Genomic DNA, 26,862 nt, shown 5'->3' with positions numbered 1-26,862 from the left:
ACTTTGATTTTCTTTACCGTATGTTGTGTCTTTTAAAATACCTCATTTTTTGGTCTTTTTAATTTCACCAAAAGCAAAATGGCTTGATTAGGAAACATTTTCCATTGAAGTTTGAAATAATTAATAAACAGTCTCTGAAAAGACAGCCAATAATAACCAAGAAGTGGGAAAACAGTTGCTTCCAGAGAGAGGTTCCGATTTGTAAAGGTAAATGGTGTAATGGAGTCGTGCTACTTGCTCTGTATTTGCACCTTGCCATGTTGTCTCTATTCTTATTAAAAAATAAGACAAAAATGCATTTCAAAAACAGTGACCCAAAAATACCTTCAAAAGTAATTTTTGTAAATGAGCCCCTCTGGAAATTGTCTTCTTTTGTATCTTTCCCAAGGAGAAAGATGTCCATGGATCACAGTGTGTTTTGCTTGCTTTCTTCATCTAGATTTTTTTTATCAAGACACTACGTTTTTTTTCTAAACATGTAAGAGGATCAGCTATGCTATTAGTTTGTACCTTGAGCAACAAGATTACTTTCAAAATAATTTCTAGTATAGGATTCAGTTTTCAAATTAGAAGTTGGTCTTTATCAGGGCTATCTTTGTTTTGAGTAAGCAGTCTACTATGTTTTTGGAGCATATTATAACTGTAGTAGAGGGTTACTTTTTATAATCTTTGACATAACCGGAGTAAATTTAAGTTTAGCTACCAAACTGTTCTGAAAGTACATAAATTTGCTGACTGTTTAGGTGAAATAGATCCTTGAAAGGTTTCTTTATTTGTTCCTATGTGTTTTTATATTTGTTGGCTACTTAAACTTTCTACAAGAGATAGATGCACGTATGTAGAGAAGCTTGTCTGGCCTTTAAAAAGCTAACAGAAATCCAGGATCCAGATGTAGTAATCAGTCTGTGGGCAGCTGCAATATTCACAAAGAATGCTAAGTTAACCTTGAGATTGTTGATGTCAGATGAAAACTTAAAGTTCAAAAATTTCCTCCGTGAAAGTTGACTCCAGCCTTCACACTTGCCAGGAATGAAACAATATTTCTCCTTTTACTTCCAAAATATATGGTCTTTGCAACGCTAGGAGTTTTAGTGAATGTTAGTACAAAGCCTCTGTGCAGCAATTTTACAAGGCATTGGAAATAGATTTCTTTCTGCAGGACTTCTCAGAGTGCTTCCTATGTTAATGTGTTGTGACTCATCCAGAGGGAAGAATACAGTTCTCTGATCTTCTTTCACTTAACCTAATTCTCTAACAGGATAAACTTTGATCTTCTCTTCTATAGAGAAATGAGACAAGTCCTCAAATTATGAATATGATAACATTGTGATACCAATGTTTAGTAATTTCTAATTATTAAGTAAATGAAGAAGGGTATGATGAACTTAGTTTTCAATAGTGTGTATTATGAGTGTTTAGATATGGTAGGTATCATGGCCCCCAGTATTTTCATATACCTTTCCTTGTTCTACAAAGAATTTTGTCACACTTATTAGGATGTGTTGAATATTATAAAATTAGATGAGATAAATTAGGATCTGGGAAAATATAGGATAGGAAGAAACATTTGGATAGTCTGGCAACAGAAAATTAGACAATTAAATTAATAATTGGCATAACAGTCATGGCCTCTGACCAGGTAGTCAGACAAAAGGAAACTTAAATTGCAAAACTCATAACTTCAAAGGAAAGGAAGTCATAACTTCTCAGCGAAATAGTTTTTCTCTACATTGGGTTTGAAAATTTTTACCTAAATATGTAGAGAGGACACGGAGTGCTGCAGTGGAGGAAATCGTCATCAACTTTATAATACATTCAGTCACTTGTTTCGTTCAGCAGTTTCTTAACATGATCTCAGTGCAACTTGCTGAAGGAGCCTCAGCAGTAATGTCTTCACGGCTGTGATGCTCTGGCGGTTTTCTGAGTGTAAAGCTTTAGAAAAGCCCCTCTCGTGCTATTTACTGTTTCCTTCATTTCCTCCCACCTCCCCTCAGTTCTTTGTTCAGGCAACCCCGACGGGCTTTCTCATCAGCTCACGTACACTCCCCTGGTTGGTTTACTTGAAGTGATACAATCTCTTCAACACTGTGGGACTTTTGGATTCAGTGTTAAATTGACTTGTTCATTTGGCCCTAACCCTTTGGTTCCTTTGTAGTCCTATCAATTTGTGAACTTTTGTAGCTTTGAGTAGAAGTTACATTATTGACATCATGCACACCTGAGACGTTGATAAATACTGGTACTTGAGAATCTGAAACCTAACTAAAGATATTAATGGAAGTGAGAACCCAAAACAGTGACTAACAATTGAACATAAAGATTAGGACGAGCTACTGATGTGGCCTGGTTTTGATGGGCAGCTCTCTTTTATTCTCTTATTTGGAGTGAGGATAGAAAATTTCCTGTTTGAATTCCTTATCTATCTCTAAACCACTGCCATAAAGCACACACATGATTTTTATGTTATCCTTATTCTGTGGTGGCAGAAAAATCCATACATACTTTGAAGCTATTCTTGTGTTTAAAGTTGTATCCCTCATCCTATAACATACGGCACTCACTAACATTCCTTAAACTACATGCAATCTGAAAAAGACTAAGGTTTTCTGATAACTGAGTAATGTATTTTTCATGAAAAGCATTACGTTTCTCAAACATTGACTGTAAATTGATGTTTAACTGAATTGAATTAGTTCAAAAGTTAATTTTGAGATTTGGTTTTTAGGTTTTTAAAACAATTTTATTGAGATAATTTACATACCATACCATTAACCCAATTTAAGTATACAATTCATTGGTTCTTAGTGTATTTACAGAGTTGTGTTGCTAATTTTAGAATAATTATACAGTCTAATTTTTAGATAATTAACAATCTAATTTTAGAATAATCATCACCCCAAAAAGAAACCTGGTGCCCATTAGTAGCAACTCCTATTTGCCTCACTTTTACCCCCTTCATTTTCCCCTCCCCCATCCCTAAACAACTACCAATTTATTTTCTGGTTCTATAGATTTGCCTGTTCTGGATGTTTCATATAAATGAAATCACACTGTATATGGTCTTTTTTTCCCCTGCATTTCCTCCCCAGATCCCCCCCCCCAGTACATAGTTGTGTATTTTTGGTTGTGGGTCCTTCTAGTTGTAGCATGTGGGACGCCACCTCAGTGTGGCCTGGCGAGCAGTGCCATGTCTGTGCCCAGGATCTGAACCAGCGAAACCCTGGGCCTCCAAAGCGGAGCACATGAACTTAACCACTCGGCCATGGGGCCAGTCCCTGTATATGATCTTTTGTGACTGGTTTCTTACATTTAGCATGTTTTTGAAGTTCATTCAGGTTGTAGCATGTATCAGTACTTCGTTCCTTTTTATGGCTAAATAATATTCCATCATAAGGATGTACCACATTTAGTTTATCATCCATTCATCAGTTGTTTGACATTTGGAATTGTTTATACATTTTAGCTATTAAGAATAATGCTGCTGTGCACATTTGTGTTTCAAGTCTTTGTACGGACATAGATTTTCACTTTTCTTGGGTAGGGTATGTATGTAGGAGTGAAATTGCTGCATCATGTGGTAACTGTTTAACCTTTGAGAAACAGCCAAAGTGTTTTCCAAAGGGGCCTCAGCATTTTACATTCCCACTAGCAGTGTATAAGAGAAAGTTCCAATTTCTCTACATTCTTTCCAACTCTTACTCTTTTATTTTAACCATCATTGTGGGTGTGGATTTGCTATTTAATTATGGTTTTGATTTGCATTTCCTTAATGACTATTGATTTTGAGCATCTTTATATGTGCTTATTAGCCATTTGTATATTTTCTTTGGAGCCATGTTTATTCCAGTTCTTTGCACACTTTTAAATTGGGTTATTTTTCTTATTTTCAGTTGTCAAATTTCTTTATACTTTCTAGATATGAGACCATGTAGGATATGATTTACAAGTATTTTCTCCCAGTCTGTGGAATATCTTCATTTTCTTGATGGTGTCCTTTAAAGCACAAAAGTTTCACATCTTGATCAAGTCCAATTTATTTGTTTTTTCTTACTTAGACTTTTGGTCTCATGTATAACATGAGGTCATGAAGCTTTACTGCTATATATTCTTGTGAGAGTTTTGGCTTTTACATTTAGGTATATTATTCAATTTGAGGTTTTTGTATAGTGTGTGGTAGGGGTCTAAATTCATCCTTTTGCATGTGGCTATTCTGTTGTTCCAGCACCATTTATTGAAAAAACAGTTCTTTCTTCATCAAATTGTCTCGGAACTCTTGTCAAAAGTCAATTGACCATAGGGGCCGGTCCCATGGCATAGTGGTTAAGTTCGCGCACTATGGTTCAGCAGCCTTGTATTCATGGGTTTGCATCTCGGGTGTGGACCTATACACCACTCATCAAGTCATGCTGTGGCAGCATCCCACATGCAAAATAGAGGCAGATTGACATGGATATTAGCTCAGGGCCAGTCTTCCTCACCAGGAAAAAAAAAAATTGAATTGACCATAAATGTAAGGGTTTATTTCTGGCCTTTCAATTCTATTCCATTGATGTGTATGCCTATATGACTACCTTTATGTAAGTACCACACTATCTTGATATTGTAGTAAGTGTTGTAGTAAGTTTTGAACTTAGGAAGTATAAAAGTCCTCTTACTTTGTTCTTTTTCAAGAGAGTTTGCCTGAGTCCTTTGCATTCCATACATGTTTTAGGTTCAGCTTTGTTAATTTCTTCAAAGAAGCCTGTTGAAATTTGATAGTTATTGCACTGAATCTGTAGATCAATTTGGAAATGCCATTTTAGCAATATTATGTCATCTTTATGAACATGGGCTATCTTTCCATTTATTTACATGATTTTTTTTTTAAACAATGGTTAGTAGTTTTCAGTGTACAAGTTTTGCTCTTCTTTTGTTAAATTTTTTCCTAAGTATTCTAATCTTTTTGATGCTATTGTGACTGGAATTGCTTTCTTAATTTCATTTTTTAATTGTTCATTGTAGTGTATAGAAATGCAATTGAATTCTTTTGTGTATTCATCTTGTATCTTGTAACTTTGCTAACCTAGTTTATTCTAGTAGTTTTTTAGTAAATTCTGATTTTCTGCATATAAGTGTACCTTGTCTTTATCCTATCATTTTATTCTATAAATTATTTTACTGATTCTTTTTTCAATAATCTGTGAAAGAATGTGGAATTTAGGTAGATAGAAAATTCTTATTCTCATGCCCTGTTAGGTAGATAATAGATTATTATTATTATTTTCTTTTCTAAAGATTGGCACCTGAGCTAACCACTGTTGCGAATCTTTTTTTCCCTGCTTTTTCTCCCCAAACCCCCCCAGTACATAGTTGTATATTTTAGTTGTGGGTCCTTCTAGTTGTGGTATGTGGGACGCTGCCTCAGCATGGTCTAATGAGCGGTGCCTTGTCCACACCCAGGATCCCAACCAGTGAAACCCTGGGCCACCGAAGCGGAGCACTTGAACTTAACCACTCGAACTTAACCACTCGGCCATGGGGCCAGCCCCGATAATAGATTATTTAATTTTCCTTAAGATGCCTTGTATACAACAAGTAACCATAGTGCAAAAAATAAAGATGTGAATCCAAGTTGTGTTGTGTTTAGGCTTCATCAGAATAGGTGCTACCTTACAGATGCTGAATGTAATTGTCATTTATAACCTTAGATTTCTAGTTGGATAACTTTTATCTTGCTATTATTTTATCTTGGTTGTATTTTGAAGGCACTAGACACCTAGATTTATAGGAGATCTTTATCAAAAGGAATAGAATACACCAGGACAGAGTCATGGAAGTAAGTTGTATGTTTTGGAAATTATCTTTCTTATCCAGTTTGGAAAGTCTGAATAACTCATAATGAAATACATGAAGATGTCTTGAAGGTCTTTGAGAATTAGAGTTAGTTATCTATCAGGTTTTTTTGGGTTTTGTGGGGGGGGGTTTTTTGCTGAGGAAGACAGAGGAACATCCACTGTCAATCTTCCTCTTTTTTGTATGTGAGCCACCACCACAGCATGACCACTGACAGATGAGTGGTGTTCCATCAGTCATTTGACAGAGCAAATACAGTCTTTGAATGATGATTATATAGGGGGAAGCACTGAACTAGAAGTTGAGAAATCTGGCTGGTTCTTCTGGGTTGGTGAAGAGCTAACTGGTTGTGTGAAATTATTTAACTCTTAGTTTCTGTTTCCACCTCAGGGAAAAATGAGGTGGTGTGGCTGAATGATGGCTAAAGTCCTAAAGTTCTGCATTCCCTCTGTCTCTGCTCTCACAGTTGCACACAGATTGACATTTAGTGTCTAAATAGGCTCTCCTTACAGAGAGTTGAAAATCTCGCTAAATGACTCAATATGCAAATAAGTTGAAGATCACTGCTTTAGAGGCTTAAAAGGTTAAGGGCAGCTTGATGTCAAGTAATATTTTCAGATTCCCATATTTTAAAAATGATGAAATAGAATGATGGTTATGGATATAGCAAGAGTGAGATAGCATAAATTTTATGGTTTATAGAGTAATTTGATATGTTAAATCTTTGAATCCGAAGAACAATTCTGTGAAACTGGGAAGGTGCTATCATCTCCATTTAGCAAATGGTGAAATAGAGATAAGAGAAATTAAGTGACTTGCTCAATGTTACTGTGCTAATAAAAAATGGAAGTTGGGACTAGATGCACATCTGGTACCCTTCTTTCTATTAACCCATTAGTTAGGATTATGTAAGATAGACAATCGCAATGATTTTTTAGTCCCTTCCAGTATGTGTTTACTTGTCTTTGAAATGCAATAATTACCTACTCAGAAAGATTTATAATCATTAATAATTTAAGGCTGTGGGTTTTTATTACTCTTTAAGCTAATGACTTCTTTAAAAAATTTCCCTATATGTATTTTCAATTTTCACAACTAGCCACCAATTGTGGTAGAAAACAGATTGGGTGGAGGACAGGGTGAAACGAAATGAACAATATGGTTAACAACTTGAGTTGCCACGTAAAGAATAATTAGGTGTTCACTTGGCTTGTGCTCCTTGGAGGTAATTACTGCAGATGCACTAAGAGAACCCATGCATCAATTTCCCCTCATGTTACTTGTGATTGATTTAATTTGTTATGCATCCCTTTCGATTTTCACCTCCCCTCTGTTTTTTCTGTTTCTTTCAGTCAGGTTGGAAGAAATAACTCTTGAGCACTATTATACCTTGCTGTAGTATTGTGCTGTACATTTGCTGTATATGGGTAGAACAGTCTATTTTTTGGAGCTGTCACTTTGGATACTTTTGGTCTCTGTGGCTAAGGTCCCTATCAGTCCTTTGTATTCATGCCTTTTTATGCCTTAGTATTCCTGATAACTAGCCAGTTAATCATCAATGAGCTGGGCTTCAGAAGTGGTGCTGTGTGGTTGAATGACTGTGAAGTCTTAATTTTTTCCTTCCTTTCCCTTTAAGAATCTCAGAACTGGATCTTTGGGGAAGCACTGCTTTTAACTCTACAGTAACCCTTCTACCTTTCAACCTTTGGCTTTTGTGGAAATGTGGGACAGAACAGCTATGGCGTTCTTACCTGTCTTGGAAGAAGTAACTCTGAGAAGTCTAAGAACGATCACCCTGAGAAAGTCTATTTCCTTAAGTAACTAATGTTTTTAGAGTAAATATTCGACACTGTCTGTTTCTATTGGTTCACTGTGCTTTTTCTCCCTTTAGCCCCCCAGGTTCGCCCAATAGTCTTGGCTACTTCCCTACAGCTGCTAATCTTAGCGGTGTCCCTCCACAGCCTGGCACGGTGGTCAGAATGCAGGGCCTGGCCTACAATACTGGAGTTAAGGAAATTCTTAACTTCTTCCAAGGTTACCAGGTCAGTAGCTTGAAGAAGAAAAATACTCAGTGCCCATATCACTTAAGCTGATTTGCCTGAAGAATGCAGCCAGGAAAGAAGCAGAACTTCTGAAACTCATGTGTGTACCTGTGCTAATAGATTTGCTTATGGAGGCAAAAAGAACCAGAGTGAAAGTCCGGGGGACTAGTGTGAGTGCTAACTTCAAACTCATCCCTTTGACAAGATTAGGGCTTTTCCATGCTGTTCTAATTGTTTCAACTTAATCTGTTGGTGCTTTTTTTTTTTTTCTTTTAAATTGGAGTATTTTGGGAAAGCTCTTTAGGGCATAGAGCAGTGTGGGTCTTTTCATCTGGAATACAATTGGCTAAGAAGTTTTCCTCAAAGTCAAATTCTTGACTAACAAAAAAAGTACTTAAACATGGAGCTTAAGTTGGGTAGTTAAAAAGTGGTCAGAGGCCTCCCTGCCTAACCTGGAAAAAACAAAAGAGACTCGATGAATCTTTAGACTAGACGGTAACTCCTTCAAATGAGCCCTAGGGTAGTCAGCCTTTTATGATGATCTCCTGTTAGTTTTCATGAAATTCCTATTTATTCTTGTCAGGTTTTTTCCCACTGCCTGTGTCCATCAGTTAAGTTTTCTGGCTTACAGAATGAGGTGTTTCTTGGCGAGAGCTCTTTGTGAGCAAAATCTCCTCCCTGCCGTCTCATCGGAGCAGATGCCTTTGCTTCCTCAAATCACATAGTTACCTACAGCCTGAACGCCTTCTTTTCTGCAATGTCTAAAAATCAGTACCTTGCAGCAAAAATTGTCTTTCCTCTTGGAGCTGGACCTTGCTTGAGTTTAGAGTTGAGAAGTGTTTATAGACATAATCATCAAATCCTAAAATCGCCTTTGAGCAGCTTTCTAAGAGTTGTGCCTACGGAGGCTGTTTCATTATTAGAATGGGTTTACAAGCCTGATATCCGTGAATCATGGAGGATTCTGGATCTCCGATAATTATCTCAGTAGGGATGCCCCAAACCTACCAAGTTACCAAAATGGTCTTACAGGCTTTTAACGTACAAAGGATATTTTCTGACAAATGAAGAAAATCTATGACTGATAGCGAAAAACTGACTGAAAGTGGGCAAAAGTTATCTCTTTTTACTGCCTAGCTTAGCACATTCTCACTGGAAGTAAGATTTTTTTCAGAGATTAGAAGATACTTTGCTTTTCTTAAACAATTATGCTGCCTATTGGAAGCCCTTGAAGGGGTAAAAAAGTTACTTTCCAAACTTCATATCTGATTCGTTAGATTATGAAAGGAATAGAGAATGTTACTGAAGGAAATGTTGCTTAATCTCCTGGAGAAAACATTTGAATTTTATATTTTCTCCATTGTTTTACAATTCTAGAAAGTACAAAGTTTTAGGTTTCAGTGGTCAGCTGAATTAATTTTATTTGTTTTGCTTAATCAACTTTTAAATTCACACTGAATAGAATTAAGCAGTTATACACATAAGTTGATGATGAGATTAAGCAAAACTCTTATGAAGAATGTCATGGCTGGCTTTTGTGGGTATTTATTCTGCCACAAAGGAGTAATACCCGTTATTTCTAGATTCATGGCTACAAGATTGACATGCTTCAAAATTGAGATAAGCCACTACAGACTGAAGTTATTTTATCTTTCTAGTATTTTCTAGGGAATCAATTCAATGTTGGAGTAGAGTCATCTGGTATAATCAGAAGCACAAAGATTGTGCAAAATTATTTACTCTCAAGGCATTTGGCCTGCATTTCTGAAGTGCTTGGAATTTTTGAACTGGATCAATGAATTAGGATTACATAAGAACCTCAATTATCCAATGCCATATATCAAATTATTCCAATGTTTGTCTTCAGTAATTTGAGCTTTAAGGTAGTTACAGTGTACACATTCAAAGTCTTTTGTATCTAACCCAATTTCAAATCACTCTAAAGCTCATGTTTAAAGCTCATATTTTCTACTATCTTTAGGAACACATGCTTTCTTATTTTTTTTTTTTTCTGTTCTCACTTATTTTGATAATAGCCAGTAGTTATGGGATTCCAGGTTCTTCAGATATAGGTTTGTCATAAGACAAAATCAGTGGATGACTTTTTTTAAAACTGTGTTCTTGTGAGTGTAATCTGTGCTTGTCTTTACCTATGGTGTATTTATCACTGTTACTGGTCTAATGGGAGGATCTCATTTGATATCCAGTTATTTATGATTAATTTTACATAATAATATTTTATTTGCATAATTAAGCAAATTCTTGGTAATAATTGATTGACCTAAGTCTCTCGATGGTTTCTGATTATGTCTTTTTAAGAATATATGTATCCTGATGTAATAATGGTGTATATCATGCTCTATAAACATTATATTTAAATACAATTTTTGGATGTATGTTTCCTGTACCCTCAGCAAAATTCCTTCCATAAAACAACTCGAACTTAATTTTTCCATGCTTCATTTGGGGTTGGGAAAGGGTAAAGCTGGAAAGGGCAAGGATTTTCAAAAGGGAAAGAATTCTGACGGCCAAAGCAAGATGCAGGACATGGGCTCTGCTATCAAATCTGCAATCTTATAAATTTAAAGTAATTGAGTTAGGCCCATTTTGATAAATGAGATTAATAGAATGAGGATGGAATTTATGAGGACAAACTACCATGAAAATATTTGGTAATGAGAATGTCATTCTGGTCATGAAAGTAAACCTGTATCTATGCTCTGATTTATGAGCCTCTTATTCTGAAATGAACTCTCAGATATCCTTATATATTTCCTGTAACTTTTTCATTTGCTCTTTGCATTACTCTTTACTGTCAGTGGCTTTGCATTTTCAGTAGTGCTAGTTTTTGTCTCTCCTCAAAGGATGGACTTTAATCATTATCTCTTGGGGCCTCTCACTGCTAAGATTTTTACTTGCCATCCTACTAAGAGAATTAGATTGATATTACAGATACATTTAATACTATTTAAAGTTCACAGAGTTGTTTGGAGATATTGGGCTTCCTGTACAATACCTTGCAAATAGTTGGTGGTCAAATATTTGCTATCTAGTCACAACTGTGGGTGGTATGGAAAGTGTACTGTTAGCAAGATCTGAAGTGTTTAGTGGTGTTTATTGTGGTATGGTGTTCTTTTTTTTATCCATATGTTCAATCTAACTTCCCTCCTAGAGGGGACTTTTTATGGTATTTAGATATTTTAAGAAATGAAGATTTGGGGTTAACATTTATGTGTATGGTTCCTACCAGTGTTAACTTGTTTCCTACCATCTAAATGTCCTATAATACTGTGGGTAGATCTATTCAGTTAAAATACTAACCATCCATAGTGACAGTTTGTCCATCTTTTGATCCTTTTTGTTTTAACTTGCATTTTAGTATGCAACCGAGGATGGACTTGTACACACAAATGACCAGGCCAGGACTCTACCCAAAGAATGGGTTTGTATTTAAGGGCCCCAGCAGTTAGACCATCTCAGAAAAGAAGGTAAGGCTCCATGATGTGAAAGTTAAATTATGAAGGGCCAAACAAATAGAGGCAAAGAATCTGAAAGTTCTTTTAGGACTTATTTTAGGAGTCAGGTGAGAGATTCCCTCTTTCTTTTAGTGTGATGTAAGAGTGTCAGAAATCCTGGAAGGAATGGAGACTGGAATTCAGGTTGTTGTCTAAGTAGATAGTATCTAAGCAATCTTTATGGATGATAGTTGTATGTAATTTTGGGGTAAGGGAAAAATTTCCATTTGGAAATTCACTTGCTCTATCTCATGTGGAATACTACAGGGTGGGTATGCTTTGTTTTGTTTTTTTAAATTGAGGTTAAAAAAAATCATGTGACATAAAAGTAATCATTTTAAAGTATGTAATTCGGTGGTATTATGTTTACAACATTGTGCAACTACTATTTCTATCTAGTTCCAAAATATTTTCATCACTCCAAAAGAAAATCCCATGCTCATTAAGCTGTAGCTCCCTGTTTTCCTTCCTGATAGACCCTGGCAACCGATCTTCTTGTCTATATGGATTTACCTATTCTGGATATTTCATATAAATGGAATCATACCATATATGATCTTTTGTGACTGGCTTCTTTCACTTCACATGTTTTTGAGGTTTATCCATGTTGTAGCATGTATCAGTATTTCATTCTTTTTCATGGCTGAATAATTCAATATTCCATTGTATGGATACGCAACATTTTGTTTATTCATTTATCCATTGATGGGTGTTTGGGTTGTTTCCATCTTCTAGCTATTGCACACAGTGTAGACATGAACATTTATGTACAAATATTTGAGTACCTGTCTTTTTTTTGTTTTTAAGGGTTTTTTGTAAGAAAGATTGGCCCTGAGCTAACGTATGTGCCAATCTTCTCTATTTTATGTGGGATGATGCCACAGTGTGGCTTGACAAGCGGTGCTAGTTCCGTGCCTGGGATCTGAAACTGTGAACCCTGGGCCCCAAAACAGAGTGTGAGAATTCAACCACTATGCCACCGGGCTGGGCCCTTGAGTACCTGTTTTTAATTCTCTAGGGTGTATATCTACGAGTAGACTCACTGAGTCGTATGACAATTCTACTGAGATGGGTATACTTTTTTCCGCAGTTTCTTTTCTAAAAAAATTGGGGTAAAATACACATAACATAAAATTTGCCATTTTAACCATTTTTAAGTGTATAGTTTAGTGGCATTAAGTACATGCACATTGTTACACACCTGTCACCACCATCTAGCTCTAGAATTTCTTCATCTTCTTAAATTGAAACTCTGTATACATTAAACCATAAATCTCCATTTCCCTCTTCTCCCAGCCCCTAGCAACCACCATTCTACTTTCTGTTTCTATGCATTTGACTATTCTAGGTACCTCAAAAGTGGAATAACACAATATTTGTCCTTTCGTGACTGACATTTCACCTAGTATAATGTTTTTAAGGTTCATCTGGGTATGCTTTTAAAGGTGCTTCATTCCAAAATGATGGTGAGGATTTTGTTGCATGTCTTTCTCCTCTTCTAAAACTAAATCTAGAGGGAAGGAAAACTGATAGTTTTTGAAAATAGGTTTTTTTCTTTCTATTTCATAACCTTTTCTTAAAGGATATTGGCATTCTGTGTGAGCCTCCCCAAGAGATGGAGTTGTAAGGACATGGTCAGGAATTGATGTGGCTTATTGCTTCATTTTTTCTTGTTAGATTTGCTGAAGTTGGTATGCTGGCGTGTCATTTTCAAATACCGTTTTCATGGCTGAGGAGCCTGTGGGCTTCAACCATATGGGTTTCTAAATTGGATACAGGGTTGCTAAGTAAAGTGTTGTCCTTGAGAAATGGCAATTGGTGTCTTAGCCTCTCATTCTGAAGATGTAGAAACCCCAGGTCTGGATTGGAAGCGATGATTCTCTGCCATTTTCAGTGAGGTTTCAAGATATCTTGGTATGGGGCTGGCCCAGTGGCGCAGCGGTTAAGTACACACGTTCCGCTTTGGTGGCCCAGGGTTTGCTGGTTCGGATCCCTGGTGAGGAGATGGCACTGCTTGGCACACCATGCTGTGTTTAAAGTAGAGGAAGATGGGTACGGATGTTAGCTCAGAGCCAGTCTTCCTCAGCAAAAAGAGGAGGATTGGCAGCAGTTAGCTCAGGGCTAATCTTCCTCAAAAAAAAAAAAAAGATATCTTGGTACTAGCAGAGAGCATCTTGTCCAGACACTTTGCAGTGGGAATCGAGTCTTTTCTTCTTTAGTTCATAGTGGTGAGAGCACATTGTTTTAGCCTGTTGGTGTTCTTTATAGTCCACACTTTGTCTTTCCAAATGTCCTTTATTCAACCCCTTAATGATGTCTATGAATTTGATAAGCATACTATCTATATTGTAAAATGAGTATATTGAATAAGAAATGACTAGAAATGTACCCTTTTGTCATTTCATTAGAAATGTCCTAAATTGAATATAACCATTACTCGATACCTCTAATTCTATCTTATGTTTATATATTTGGGGTCATGCTAGAATAACAAATCAGGTACTTTGTTAAAATCCTGATGACTGCATTTTCTTATTCTAATAACATCAGATTAATCTACCTTTATATTGAGAATTTTTAAAAAGTCACATTGAGTACTGTGTGAAATATTTGGCATAAGTTATTATCGCAACAACCCTAGGAAGTAAGGATCATAAAAGTATTGTGTGCTCATTGTAAAGAATTTGGAACATATAGACAGGTGCAAAGAAATCACTAATAATCCCACTATCCAGAAATAACCACAATGAATATTTCCTTTCAGCTTCTTTTTTTGTATGCCCTCATACAATGTTGGACCTTGTTTCTTTCCCCTTAACCTTATGTTGTGACTATATGTTGATACAGTTTTCTCCTCAGCCATATTGATACCAAATTCATCATCACCAGTCATCTTTTACACCCATAGAGCAGCTTGTGCTCTTAAAGCACTTTTATATCTACAGTCTCATTTGAGTCTCACCAGAGCCCTGTGAGGCATCTGGGTGGGCACCCATGGCTTCATTTGACAGATGAGGAAATGAAAGCTGGAGAGGTTAGACAACTTTCACAGAGTAATACAGCTAATGACCAAGCTGACCAAAAGACCGTAACTTCTAGCTTCGGTCTTGGTGGTCTTTTCTGATGACCAAATAAGAGCATGGCAGAGTAAGTTCTTGTAGTGGGCTGAATGGTGGCCCCCAATATATGTCCACATCCTAATCCCTGGGACCTGTGACTATTATCTTACCTAGCAAAAGATGTAAATTAAGGATCTTGAGAGGAGGAGTGTATCCTGGATTATCTGGGTGGACCCTAAATGCGATTGTAGAGAGGCAGAGGGGGATCAGACAGACACGTATAGGAGAGGAGGAGGCAGTGTGACCATGGAGGCAGAGATTGGCGTGATGCGGACACAAACCAAGGAACACCTGCAGCCATCAGGAGCTGGAAGAGGCAAAGAACAGATTGTTCCCTAGAGCCACCAGAGAGTGTACAGCCTGGCTGACACCTTGATTTTTGACTTCTGGCCTCCAGAATCATAAGAGAATAAATTTCTGTTGTTGTTAGCCACCAAATTTGTAGTAATTTGTTACAGCAGCCATAGGAAACTAATATAGTGCTCTAAAAACTGAATGAAAGAATGATGTTGTCGCTGGTTATAGAATCAGATAAAGGTAGCCAAAGCCCATGATAAGGTAAAGAAGGCATACTATTCTGTCTGCTCGTGTAGTCTTGTCCTCTCAACCTCACTGACATTTGTTCACTGCCCGCAGGAACTACTGTAGACATGCCTCTTTTTTGTCATATAAGACCCCTGACAGAGAGCTCACAAGCCATTGAAGGTGCCCAAGGGGCCCTCCAGGGAAGGAGGTTTGATGGCTGACTGGAAAAAATGCCTCCTCAGATGGCGAGAGTTTGTTTGTTTTTCCCCAGCTTTTGTTGCTATTTGCCGTTACTGTTTTTTAAAGCTCAAAGTCTTGTACTCCTAGGGTCTTAAATGGGCAGGGTCAGCTCATAAATTTAAATCTGTCCACAAGTGCTTGGATATGACTATTTTCAGACGTATAGAGAAGGCATGTCTTTAAGATGACATTTTCCTGCTCTATAAAATGGCCATAAAATCACTTCTACATATGTGACTTAACATTTTTAGGGGGTGAGATTCAGGTGGATTAGTGAGTATAAAGCAGTTTTATGAGCTATAAAGATATATATACACACGCACACACACAAATAACTATTTTGTTGTGGTGATTACAATAATCATTACAAAACCACTGCCCCTGTAATTCAAGGTATCTTTTGGAGAATAAACAGCTTTCAAAATTAGACAAAATTTCTCTCTCTTCCTCTTCCAGCTAATATTTATAATAGTGGGCAAGAACAGCTAAATGAATGCTGATGGTATTGATTTAAATAACCAAAAGGCCGTCAAACTTTCTTTGATTAAAGAATCTGAGTTACGGGTTTTATTTTATCTTTTATATAAGGAAGAAGAAACTGTTCCTCTTCTTAAGAAATCTCACAAATGATTATACTTTTCAGAAAAGAGATGTCAAAATTACTATAAGGAAATAAAATATTACAACCATTCAGAGTTGCAGCCTTTTTAAGGGTTTAGATTCATCACATAGGCCATAACACCAGTTGGTGAAATCTAGACATCTTATAAGACTTTTGTGTATGTACTACTTTTCATGACAGTTTAGTGCAAAATAAAACTATATTTTAACGCAGATCTTACTAGAAAGGAAAGAGTCATGAACGATTGCAGTCGTAACTTCAAAATTGTCTTTGCATAATAGTGTTTACTTTTCTGCAGGTAAAGAATAGGAAACATTTTCTCCTTATCCTAGGTTTGTTTGGGTTTTTTTAGCTAGCAGCTAGGAGTCTGCAATTTTAACTGCTAAACACTAAGACTCCGTTGGATACACTCAAGTTGAAAAGCAGGTTAAACTTTTAATTTCTTCCATCCTTTCCCACATTTTTACAGAATATGAAGGTATAATTTTCAGCATCTACAGTGGTTGCCTACTGGAATAATAAATAATAATATGGGCTGGGAATGGGGAAGGTGGCATTTCATTGACTCTGATAACAGACAGGACCAGGGTTGACTGATTTGGCTGGATCCAAGGGCTCACTCTCAGCCGGACTCTCTCCATGACATGCCCCCAGCAACTCTTGGCTTATACCCCTCCATTTCAAGTCCACAAGCAAGGCAGGAATTGAGTTTCACCGGCCTGGCTTAAGTCTATCTCTGAAACCACTATGGCCAGGGACACACAGAGCTCTAATTAGCAATGTCTAGGTCACTTATTGGGTTCAGTGATAAAGTTACCTCTTTATGGCCTTGAGACTGGGTGAGGGGGCAGTTATTTAAGGAAAATTCAGGTGCTATTGCCAAAATAACAGTAATTCATTTGGGGCAATGGTGTTGTTGGGTCATTGATAGAGATTTTCTTATCTGTATTTAGTATCCAAGGAGAAGCTTTCAGCACACAGTATTTTAAGTTAAGTGTTAAATTATGGTCACTTTGTAAACTGCATTTCAAAAATGAATTCTAACAAATATTTCTCTTTTTTAAATACCTGATTCTAAATTTGTACCAATTTTAGAATCTGTCATTAAAGCAAATCTAATCTTTACCACAATTTCAAACTGGTCATATGAACAAGACTGAATCTCAAAAGCTGTTTTCATTTCTATCTTTATTTCTGTTTTTCATTTACATGTGAAAGTATGCACAATGTCTAGTTAAAGTTTTCATTTTAAAGATTTTGGTATATAAGTGAAATAGCACAGTGGAATCAATCTGCATTCAAATTCTGGATCTGCCAATAATTGGCTTAATTGCTCTGTGCCTCAGTTCCCACATCTGTAAAATGGGGATAACATAGTAATGGGGTGGTCAGGAGGATGAAATAATCCACATAAAGGTTGCTTATCAACTGGTCACTGTCATGTTTGCTGTCATGTCATTCCCCAGTGCTGCTTATTGATTCAAATATTTTTGTTTGAAATTTCATGTATTAGAATTTAATTTTTAAAGTTTGTCTTAATGGTTTTATTTTTAAAATGATATTGAGCCTCTGATATCAGAAGAATGCTGTGATAAGTTGGGGGCCCAGACTAAGGAATGAATAAAATAGTCTCCACAAAGGAGTCAAGTGGGGAGGTGAAAACATACACATTATTCCACACATGATAATGCAAAGGGTAGGGAGTTATGGAAATGCCAACTATCACATAAACTTCACTCAGCAGCACTGTACTCCCTGAGTATTTGGCATGTAAATGCAAACTATATCTCTGTAAAATAAAGATTTGGACTACTTTAAGGCTTTTTTAGACCTTTCGGAATTCAAAATAATATTTTTAATGGTTGCTAAGAATTGAAAAATTTAGAGACTATAATATTTCCTTTTATTCATTTTTTTCAGTGTTTGAAAGATGTATGGTGATCCTGAAACCATCAGATGTAAGACAGCTTCTGGCAACTTCAGAGGAAGTTTGTCTACACTCAGGCTGCAGTATTTTTAGCAAACATGATTGGACAGTGGGCCTATGCTCTATCTTTTGGTGGAGTGAAAAATTTGAGCCAGTGAAGCCAAATCCTTATAGCAAGCAGTATGACTGGCTCCTTGCTGATTGCAAATAGGCATTTAAAATGTGAATTTGAAATCGGATATCTCCATTACTTCCAGCTAACATGGCATCATAGGTGTTTCCTAAGTTTTAAGTCTTGGAAAAAAAAGAATACTCCACCAATGTCCGCCGTCTCCACGAGGAACTCTGTAATGGAAACTTCACTTTTGTGTGTTCCCACTCTTCTCTCTCCATCTCCCTATCTTCTGCACAGTCATGCCCTCTTACTAAATAATTCAAGAATAGGGTCTTGGAAAACTTAAATCACAAACTTAAGAAATAAAACTAATATTTTCCCAGTCTCTTGGCCATCATGATGTCTTATAGTTAAAAATCAAGAAACGTTTCTTAAAACACCTTGGGATTAAGTAGAAGAAATAGCACACCCATTACAAAACATACACAGTTAAGAAATTGGATCTTTCTTCTCAGCAGGTACCACTTGTAAATAAGAATGAATTAGGGGCCAAAATGCAAAACCAAAAATGAAGCAGCTACATGTAGTTAGTAATTTCTAGTTTGAACATAAGTGAATATTGTGGCTTCATGTGTATTATTTTATATTGTACTTTTCCTGTTATCGATGGTTTGGACTTTAATAAGAGAAATTCCATAGTTTTTAATATCACAAAAATGAGACTATTTGAACAGTGTACTCTAGAAAGCAATATACTAACTGAACTGAAGTAAATGCTTGTATATATTAAGATAACCTTAAACCTTTTTCTCTAATGCCTTAACTGTCAAATAATTAAAACTTTTAAAAGCATAGGATTATACTGAGCATGCTAGACTGAGAAGTAAACACTGATGTGATTAGAGCAGGTACTGTTGCTGTCAGTGTTTAGCACTATGTGTTTAGCTGTGTTTATGCTATGAAAGTGCAATATTAGACACTAGCTAGCTAGTCCTGCCGCCTCATGTAACTCCAAAGAGGAAAACAGGATTTGATCAACTAAGTGCACATGTTTCTTTAATTTACTCATTGTCCTTTGCTTGGATGCAATGCCATGCAGATTTATGGGGCTGCTATTTTTATTTACTTTACATTACTTTCATTAACACCTTGAATGGAGACCCAAACATTCCCTCTTCAGCTGACCAGCAATGGCCCTTTAACTACAGTAGGAAAAATAAAAATAAAACAAAAACTATTGTGTGTGGAAATTGGTTATAACTGGCACTTAAGATCAGAAAAAAGTTCTTTATACTTGATGCCTTCAAATGCTGTCTGCCCAAAGCTCTGAAAGACTTTACGATAGGCAGTAAGACTTGCTGCAGTACTACTGAGTTTTTGTAGAATTGTTACATTTGATAATAAAACTCACCTGTTTAACCTCAATGTTTGCGTTCTTTTTTGTTAGTAGGAGAAGTTGTGATAATGGTGGAAGGGTGTGGTAAGCCATCTTTTCCGTAGGTGGTAAGGTTTTTCCTAAGCTTTCCATAGGTATTTGTAAAAGCTATCAATGATAAACGTGCTCCAGAGACCAGTTCACACAACTATCCTTAGAGCATAAATCATTGACTTTGATTTTGAAACTCTTAACAATTATGGTAGTCATAGATATTAATATTTGTCCTTGCATCTTATTACTGGAGTTCTATTTGCTTGACAGTTTGGAAAATTTAAGCCACGTAAATCTAATAAGATCTACAACTTGCGTGTTTCTGTATCCCATACGCTCCTCCTCTATTCTGATTACTCTGTCTTTGCTGATACCAAGTTTTCCAATATTCTCTAATCAAAATTCTATCCATTCCTTAGGGCCATCGTTAAGTCTTGCTTAACTTCTACCATTTCAGAGCTATATTTATTGTCAGTATCACTTGACCTATATACTCTTGTTATAGAGCTCAAGTGTATCAATTCCAAATTTAGAATATAACCTCAAGGGCAGGAAGTATATCTCTATTTCCCTCATTTCTAGCAAATTCTGTCGACTGAATATGCCCTTGTTAAGCATTCATTGAAGTTTAGTTCACCTGGGGAGGTTTTTCAGTCCTAGTCCTTACCAATATCATTTACAAAAATGGAGCAACTGCTTTCAGGTTTGTACTTCAGCTTTGGGTTTCTCTGGCCATTATCTGCAAGGAGGCAGCAGAGTTCTCTAAGCAAGCAGAGATTCTGACCATGGTCCTCTTTGCTTTGATGTCTCTGGCAGGCATTTGATGTTGCCCAGGCTCATCCCTGCCTTCAGCAAAAACAGAGTTGCCTGGGCTGAATTGGTTTCCCTATTTACCTCCCTGAAATAGTATCCCGTGTAGCTGCTCTCCTCCTGGCAGAAAAGAAAATGGGTAGTTCGGAGGATGTGGAATTGAGTAAGGCTGAGGGGGGTAAAAAGGGAGAAAGAGTAAAGAGGACCAGAATACACAAAAGATCTTAAAAAGCCCATCTCTTAGGTTTATAGTTAATAACATAATTTCTGTTCTCCCTGCTTTCTCCAGCTCTTTGGGGGGAAAAAAAGTCTTTTAAAAACTTATAGAGGGGGCTGGCCCTGTGCACTCCTCTTCAGTGGCCTGGGGTTTCGTGGGTTCAGATCCCAGGTGCCGACATGGCACCGCTCATCAGGCCACGCTGGGGTGGCATCCCACATGGGACAACGAGGGGCATTTAAAATTAGACTAAACAACTATGTACTGGGGGGCTTTGGGGAGAATTTATAAAAAGTAGATAGAGTAATGAACCCAGTTTCAACAATTATAAACTCCAGGCCAATTTTGCTTTATGTTTCTTCCCACTTTCCCCCCTGTTGAATTATTTTGAATCAAATTCTTTGGGTCAAGTTAAAAATGGAGCTCTAGCTACAACAAAACAACCGCTGAGATCATGTATGCCCAACAATAATAAGCATTGTATTGGTTAAATGAATCTTCACAACAACCTATTACAGTAGGTACTACTATTATTCTATAGAGTAGGAAACTGAAACATAGGTTAAGTAAAAGCTGCTCATGGTTGCACAAAGTAAAGGAAGGGATCTGGAAGATAAAATAAGAGACCAGTTGATGTGATTAGTGTTCTCATAGTTGCTTTATCTGCTCTGGTTCTTTTCTTTGCATTGCACAAATGTAGTTCATTGTTTACATTGTCACAGAGTGGGACTTCATAGTGTTCCTGCCTTTTTACCCTATTGTCAGCGTGCCATTAATTCAGCAGCTGAATTATTCAGCAGCTGCATATTATTGCTGTTCTAAAAGTGAATGTTGAGGGGCTGGCCCAGTGGCGCAGCAATTAAGTTCCCATATTCCACTTCTTGGCGGCCCAGGGTTTGCCCGTTCAGATCCTGGGTGCGGACATGGCATCGCTTGGCATGCCATGCTGTGCAGGTGTCCCACATATAAAGTAGAGGAAGATGGGCAGGGATGCTAGCTCAGGGCCAGGCTTCCTCAGCAAAAAGAGGAAGACTGGCAGTAGTTAGCTCAGGGCTAATCTTCCTCAAAAATTAAAAAAAAATGTAAATATAAAAGTGAATGTTGATAAATGGGTAGCAAAGTTGCTGGTTACAGACTCAAATTTGTGTTTTATAACTGAAACCCGTGTGATAGTAGAGTTAAACACTAGAAACACATTTAAAAAATCAACGTGGAATTCTCAGCTTGTCCTGGTTCCCAGCCTCCTTTGTGATTCATCTTCCCCTACCTGATGGTGTTTCTCACGGTTACTTCCTCAGGTGCCTTCTCCATCTATTCGTTCTCCGGGCAAACTCAGTCATTTACTCCCACACCCCTCTGTGGAGCTACAGACATCTCTACCCAACAATATAACAGACATTTCCATTAGGACTTCTCTCTAGACATTTCAGATTCAACACGCTTAAAATAGAACTTAGCTTTCTGTGTCCAAAAACCTGCTGCTCCTTGCGTTCTTTTTACTTCAGGAAGCAGCAGCATATACTGCTGGGTGTTAAGGTTAAGAAAGCTTTTTTTGGGGCCAGCTTGTGGCCGGGTGGTTAAGTCTGCATGCTTCGCTGCGGCGGCCCAGGGTTTTGCTGGTTCTGATCCTGGGCGCGGACATGGCACTGCTCATCAAGCCATGCTGAGGTGGCTTCCCACATGCCACAGCTAGAAGGACTCACAAGTAAAAATACACAACTATGTGCCAGGGCGCTTTGGTGAGAAAAAGGAAAAAGAAAAATCTTTAAAAGAAAGTCTTTAAAAGTTTTTTTAAATTGAGATCATAATAGTTTGTAAGATTGTGAAATTTCAGTTGTACATTATTATTTGTCACCAAATCTGTGCCCCTTTACCTGTTATGCCCACCCCCCAACCCCTTTCCTCTCTGGTAACCATTAATCTGTTCTCTTTGTCCATGTGTTTGTTTATCTTCCACATATGAGTGAAATCATACGGTGTTTGTCTTTCTCTGTCTGGCTTATTTCACTTAATATAATACCCTTAAGGTCCATTCATGTTGTTGCAAATGGGACAATTTTGTCTTTTTTATGGCTGAGTAGTATTCCATTGTATTTGTATACCACATCTTCTTTATCCACTCATCAGTCCATGGGCACCTGGGTTGCTTCCATGTCTTGGCTGTTGTGAATAGTGCTGCAATGAACATAGGGGTGCATGTGTCTCTGAATTGTTGATTTCTAGTTGTTTGGATAAATACCCAGTAGTGGGATAGCTGGGTCATAAGGTATTTCTACTTTTAAATTTTTGAAAAATCTCCATACTGTTTTCCATAGAGGCTGCACCAGTTTGCATTCCCACCAGCAGTGTATGAGGGTTCCCTTTCCTTCACATCCTCTCCAATGTTTGTTATTTTTTGTCTTGGCGATTATAGCCATTCTAACAGGTGTAAGGTAATATCTCAATGTAGTTTTGATTTGCACAGAATGCTTTTTTTAAAAAAAAAAAAAAAAACCTTTTAAAAACACATCTGATGGGGCTGGCCCCGTGGCCGAGTGGTTAAGTTAGCGCGCTCCGCTGCAGGCGGCCCAGTGCTTCGTTGGTTCGAATCCTGGGCGAGGACATGGCACTGCTCATCAAGCCATGCTGAGGCAGTGTCCCGCATGCCACAACTAGAAGGACCCACAACGAAGAATATACAACTATGTACCGGGGAGCTTTGGGGAGAAAAAGGAAAAAATAAAATCTTTTAAAAAAAACACATCTGATTACATGTTTTTTTTTTAAAACCTCTTTTGAGGTATGCGTGAAATACAAAAAGGTGTACATATTTAATGTGCACAGCTTGATGAGTTTGGAGGTAAGTCTACACCAGTGAAACCATCACCACCATCAATGCCACAAACATCCATCACCTCCCCAAATTTCCTCCTGCCCTCTTTGCTTCTTTGTGTATGTGTGATAAGAACACAATGTGATTATGGGTTCTTAAAGGTTCCCATTTGCTACAGGAAACACCTGTATGACTGCATGATATTGCATGAGCTGACTCCTGCCTACCTCTTGAGCTTCTTTCAAGGCACTCTCCCTCTCATGTTCTACTCTTTATTGTACATTTTCTAGTTTTTTGCAGGAGTGATGGGCTTTAGTCTTTGTTTCTTCTGCCTGAAATAACTTTTTTTCTGTTATTCCTCTCTTCACTGCTTAACTGCTACTCAGAAATCTTATTTTCTGTGGAAGAGCTTTTCTGACTCACTAGACTCAGTGAGATCTCCCTGTAATTGGCTATGACTTCCATCACAGCAGTGTATGTCTTCTTTCCCACTGGATCCTTAGAAGCTAGCCAGTGCTTGGGATATACACAATAAATATTTGTTGAACAAATAAATTTATGGTCATTCCTGCAGGGAAAACTAATGTGATTCTATATAGTTTTCTTTTTCTTTTTTCCTTTTTATCCCCAAAGCCCCCTGGTACATACTTGTATATTCTTCGTTGTGGGTCCTTCTAGTTGTGGCATGTGGGACACCGCCTCAGCGTGGTTTGATGAGTGATGAGCGGTGCCAAGTCCGTGCCCAGGATTCGAACCAATGAAACACTGGGCCGCCTGCAGCAGAGTGCGAGAACTTAACCACTCGGCCACGGGGCCAGCCCCTGTATAGTTTTCTTTTAAGAATTTTTATGAATTCAAATGTTGCTAAACAGCAAAAACTGTTTTTCTTTAGCACCATTTAAAAAAAAAAGTTTAAAATGTTAGTATTAATCCAGTTATTAATGGTATGCTTTTTACATTGAAGTAAAAATTCAATTCATCCAAAGAGAGTTTGGTATGAAATTTACCTAAATAGGATGATTTCGGCTGCTTCTGCCATCTACTGGACACGTACTAGTACTGGCTATTCAGGGTCCTAGTCTCAGCCAGAGTGGTTATCCAGGATTCCAAAACGATTTTAAAATTACGTCATAATTGGTGAATTTTTTTTTTTACTGTATAAAAAGATAAAAAGTGTCGTGGCAATTTCCCTGTTACACCTAAATTATTACAATGGTAAGTCATACTTTTGGTGGGAAACATTTTTTTCCCAAAAAATCATTGTGCTCTTTTGGTTTTAAGATACCTAGAATTTGGAAGTGGGGTTAGTCCTCAACATGGCAGGTCTAAATATGCCTGGTAAGTCATCTTCACTGGCTGGTCGACTGAGAAACTGTTCAGAAGCAGCTCCAGACTGCACTAGACCTGCCAAGGTCTTGACCGAGCCTTTTGCAGGGTGGGAAAATAGCAGAAGCAAGTTCATGCATCAGGACTTTAGGAATGGCAGCTGCTTTTCTGAATTAATGCAACTGAGGTACTCAGAGGCCGTGTGCTATCTAACTGCCTTCACTCTATTATAAGAAAGAATTCAATTTGTTATTTACATGTGCCCAGAAAGCTTGAGAGTAATCGATGATAGATGGCTTCTAATAGGGCAGTCTCAAGTCATAAATAGGATTGACAGAGTTAGTAAAAACAAATAAAAAACCAAACCAAACCAAAAACAGCATACTCAAATGGGAATTTCAGATAAACAACAAATAATTTTTGTTTTAAAGATTTTATTTTTTTCCTTTTTCTCCCCAAAGCCCCCAGGTACATAGTTGTATATTCTTCGTTGTGGGTCCTTCTAGTTGTGGCATGTAGGACGCCACCTCAGCGTGGTTTGATGAGCAGTGCCATGTCCTCGCCCAGGATTCGAACCAACGAAACACTGGGCCGCCTGCAGTGGAGCACGCAAACTTAACCACTCGGCCACGGGGCCAGCCCCTACAAATAATTTTGGTTTAAGTATGGCCCAAATATTGAATGGGACATATGCTAAATGTCCTGTATTTTATCTGGCAACTCTAATATAATTCAATTCAACTCAATTTCACAAATATTTAGAGGGCTTACTACCTGAAAGAAGAGAGAAAGAAATCTTGGTACAAAGTTGGCAAACTTTGTCTACTAAAATAGAAGCTTTGGGGCCAGTCCCATGGCATAGTGGTTAAGTTTGGCATGCTCCACTTTGGCAGCTTAGGTTCACTGGTTCGGATCTTTGGTGCAGACCTACACCACTTGTTAGCCATGCTGTGGCAGCAACCCAAATATAAAGTGGAGGAAGATTGGCACAGCTGTTGGCTCTGGGCTGATCTTTCTCAAGCAAAAAAAAGAAAAAGAGGAAGATTAGCAACAGATGTTAGCACAGGGCTACTCTTCCTCAACAAAAAGATTAATAAATAAAATATAATAGAAGCTTTGCCTGGGAAAATCTCAACAATAGGCCACCTGGTAACAATAATTCTTTGCTTAACTGATGAGTATTATTTCATATGCCATTTGGTCAGAAATCTCTTCCTGGAGGAGTTTTAACTCTAGAAAAAAAACTGTACTTTAGAAAATATCCTAAGATGTTTAATATGTTCAATGTAAAAATAGAATACACATTGTTTAATATAACCCACTTGGGAGAATTATATAGTCCCAGTTTGACTCTGCTGGTTTGTAAGATTGTAGCTCTCCCAGTCAGTGGAAAAGAAAGACAGCAGACTCTTATGATGAGTGATAACGGGCAAATGTATTCACGAGGCACCAAAGTACAGCATCAAACAATGAGGAACAAGTGTGGCCTGCTTGAGAAACAGCTGCAGGAGGAACTGACAATATACCCCATTATCTCCTCTTGTTACATAAAAGGCATAGGGAAAAAAACCAAACATTGATCCATGGTCACAAGAGAACTAGTGACAAACTGAGACAAAACAGCTTCAACTCAAAGGACAGTTCTCATGGATAGTGCAAAATATACAACTTACGTTGGTCTTCTAAGCCACACCTACAGCTAATACTATTATCAACAATTTCTAATTCCCAAAATAACTGTCTATAATGTATTTCTTTGTTTCCTGAGGAAAATTTCCCTGAGCTAACATCTATGCCAATCTTCCTCTATTTTGTATGTGGGTCACTGCCACAGCACAGCCACTGACAAGTGGTGTAGGTCTGTGCCCAGGATCCAAACCCATGAACCTGGGCCGCCAAAGTGGAGCACGCCAAACTTAACCACTAGGCCATGGGGCCAGCCCCTACAATGTATTTTCAAAGAGAAGAAAGCATGGAGTTAAAACAAGACCAAAATACAAGCCAGGATATAACGGTGGTATGGGTGTTTGGTGTTTTTGAAGATGAACTGATCACATTTGGTTCAGACTTCACAAAGGAGATTTGAAAATAATATAAAGATGTCAACCAATGGATAGTCAAGATTTTATTACTGTCAACAAATAAGAGGCATAAACTGCAAGAGAAGCAAAAAGTTTGAGGTGTCAAGAACTGCAATTTGGGAGATACAGATTTGAGTAGAAACTCAAATGTGCTCTGATTAAAGGAGAGGGACTCAGAGTTTTTATGAAAAAAGGGAGGAAGATGAGGTAAATTTTATTAAGGGAAATTTCATTGGTGCTGGATGAGGTA

The 26,862-nt window shown here is 37.6% G+C and overlaps 1 protein-coding gene across 8 annotated transcripts in view; it reads left to right on the top strand.

The window, feature by feature from the left end:
* The window catches only part of ESRP1 (epithelial splicing regulatory protein 1), a 54,507-nt gene extending 35,145 nt beyond the window's left edge, over positions 1 to 19,362 (top strand). For 4 of the 8 annotated variants that reach the window (XM_046641687.1, XM_046641685.1, XM_046641686.1 and 1 more), the window contains exons 14-16: positions 7,724 to 7,874; positions 11,254 to 11,362; positions 17,816 to 19,362. In XM_046641687.1, the coding sequence (XP_046497643.1) occupies positions 7,724 to 7,874; positions 11,254 to 11,328 (226 nt within the window). In that variant the 3' untranslated portion in view covers positions 11,329 to 11,362; positions 17,816 to 19,362. The remainder of the gene's footprint in view (positions 1 to 7,723; positions 7,875 to 11,253; positions 11,363 to 17,815) is intronic. The other 4 variants (XM_046641690.1, XM_046641688.1, XM_046641691.1 and 1 more) reach the window with 3 other exon arrangements.
* Positions 19,363 to 26,862: the final 7,500 nt, after the last annotated feature.

The sequence above is a fragment of the Equus quagga genome, chromosome 16 (assembly GCF_021613505.1).
Source record: "Equus quagga isolate Etosha38 chromosome 16, UCLA_HA_Equagga_1.0, whole genome shotgun sequence".
In the NCBI taxonomy this organism is placed as follows: Eukaryota; Metazoa; Chordata; class Mammalia; order Perissodactyla; family Equidae; genus Equus; species Equus quagga.
Note: the sequence above shows the minus strand (reverse complement) of the source record. Positions and strands in the feature narration are given on the sequence as shown.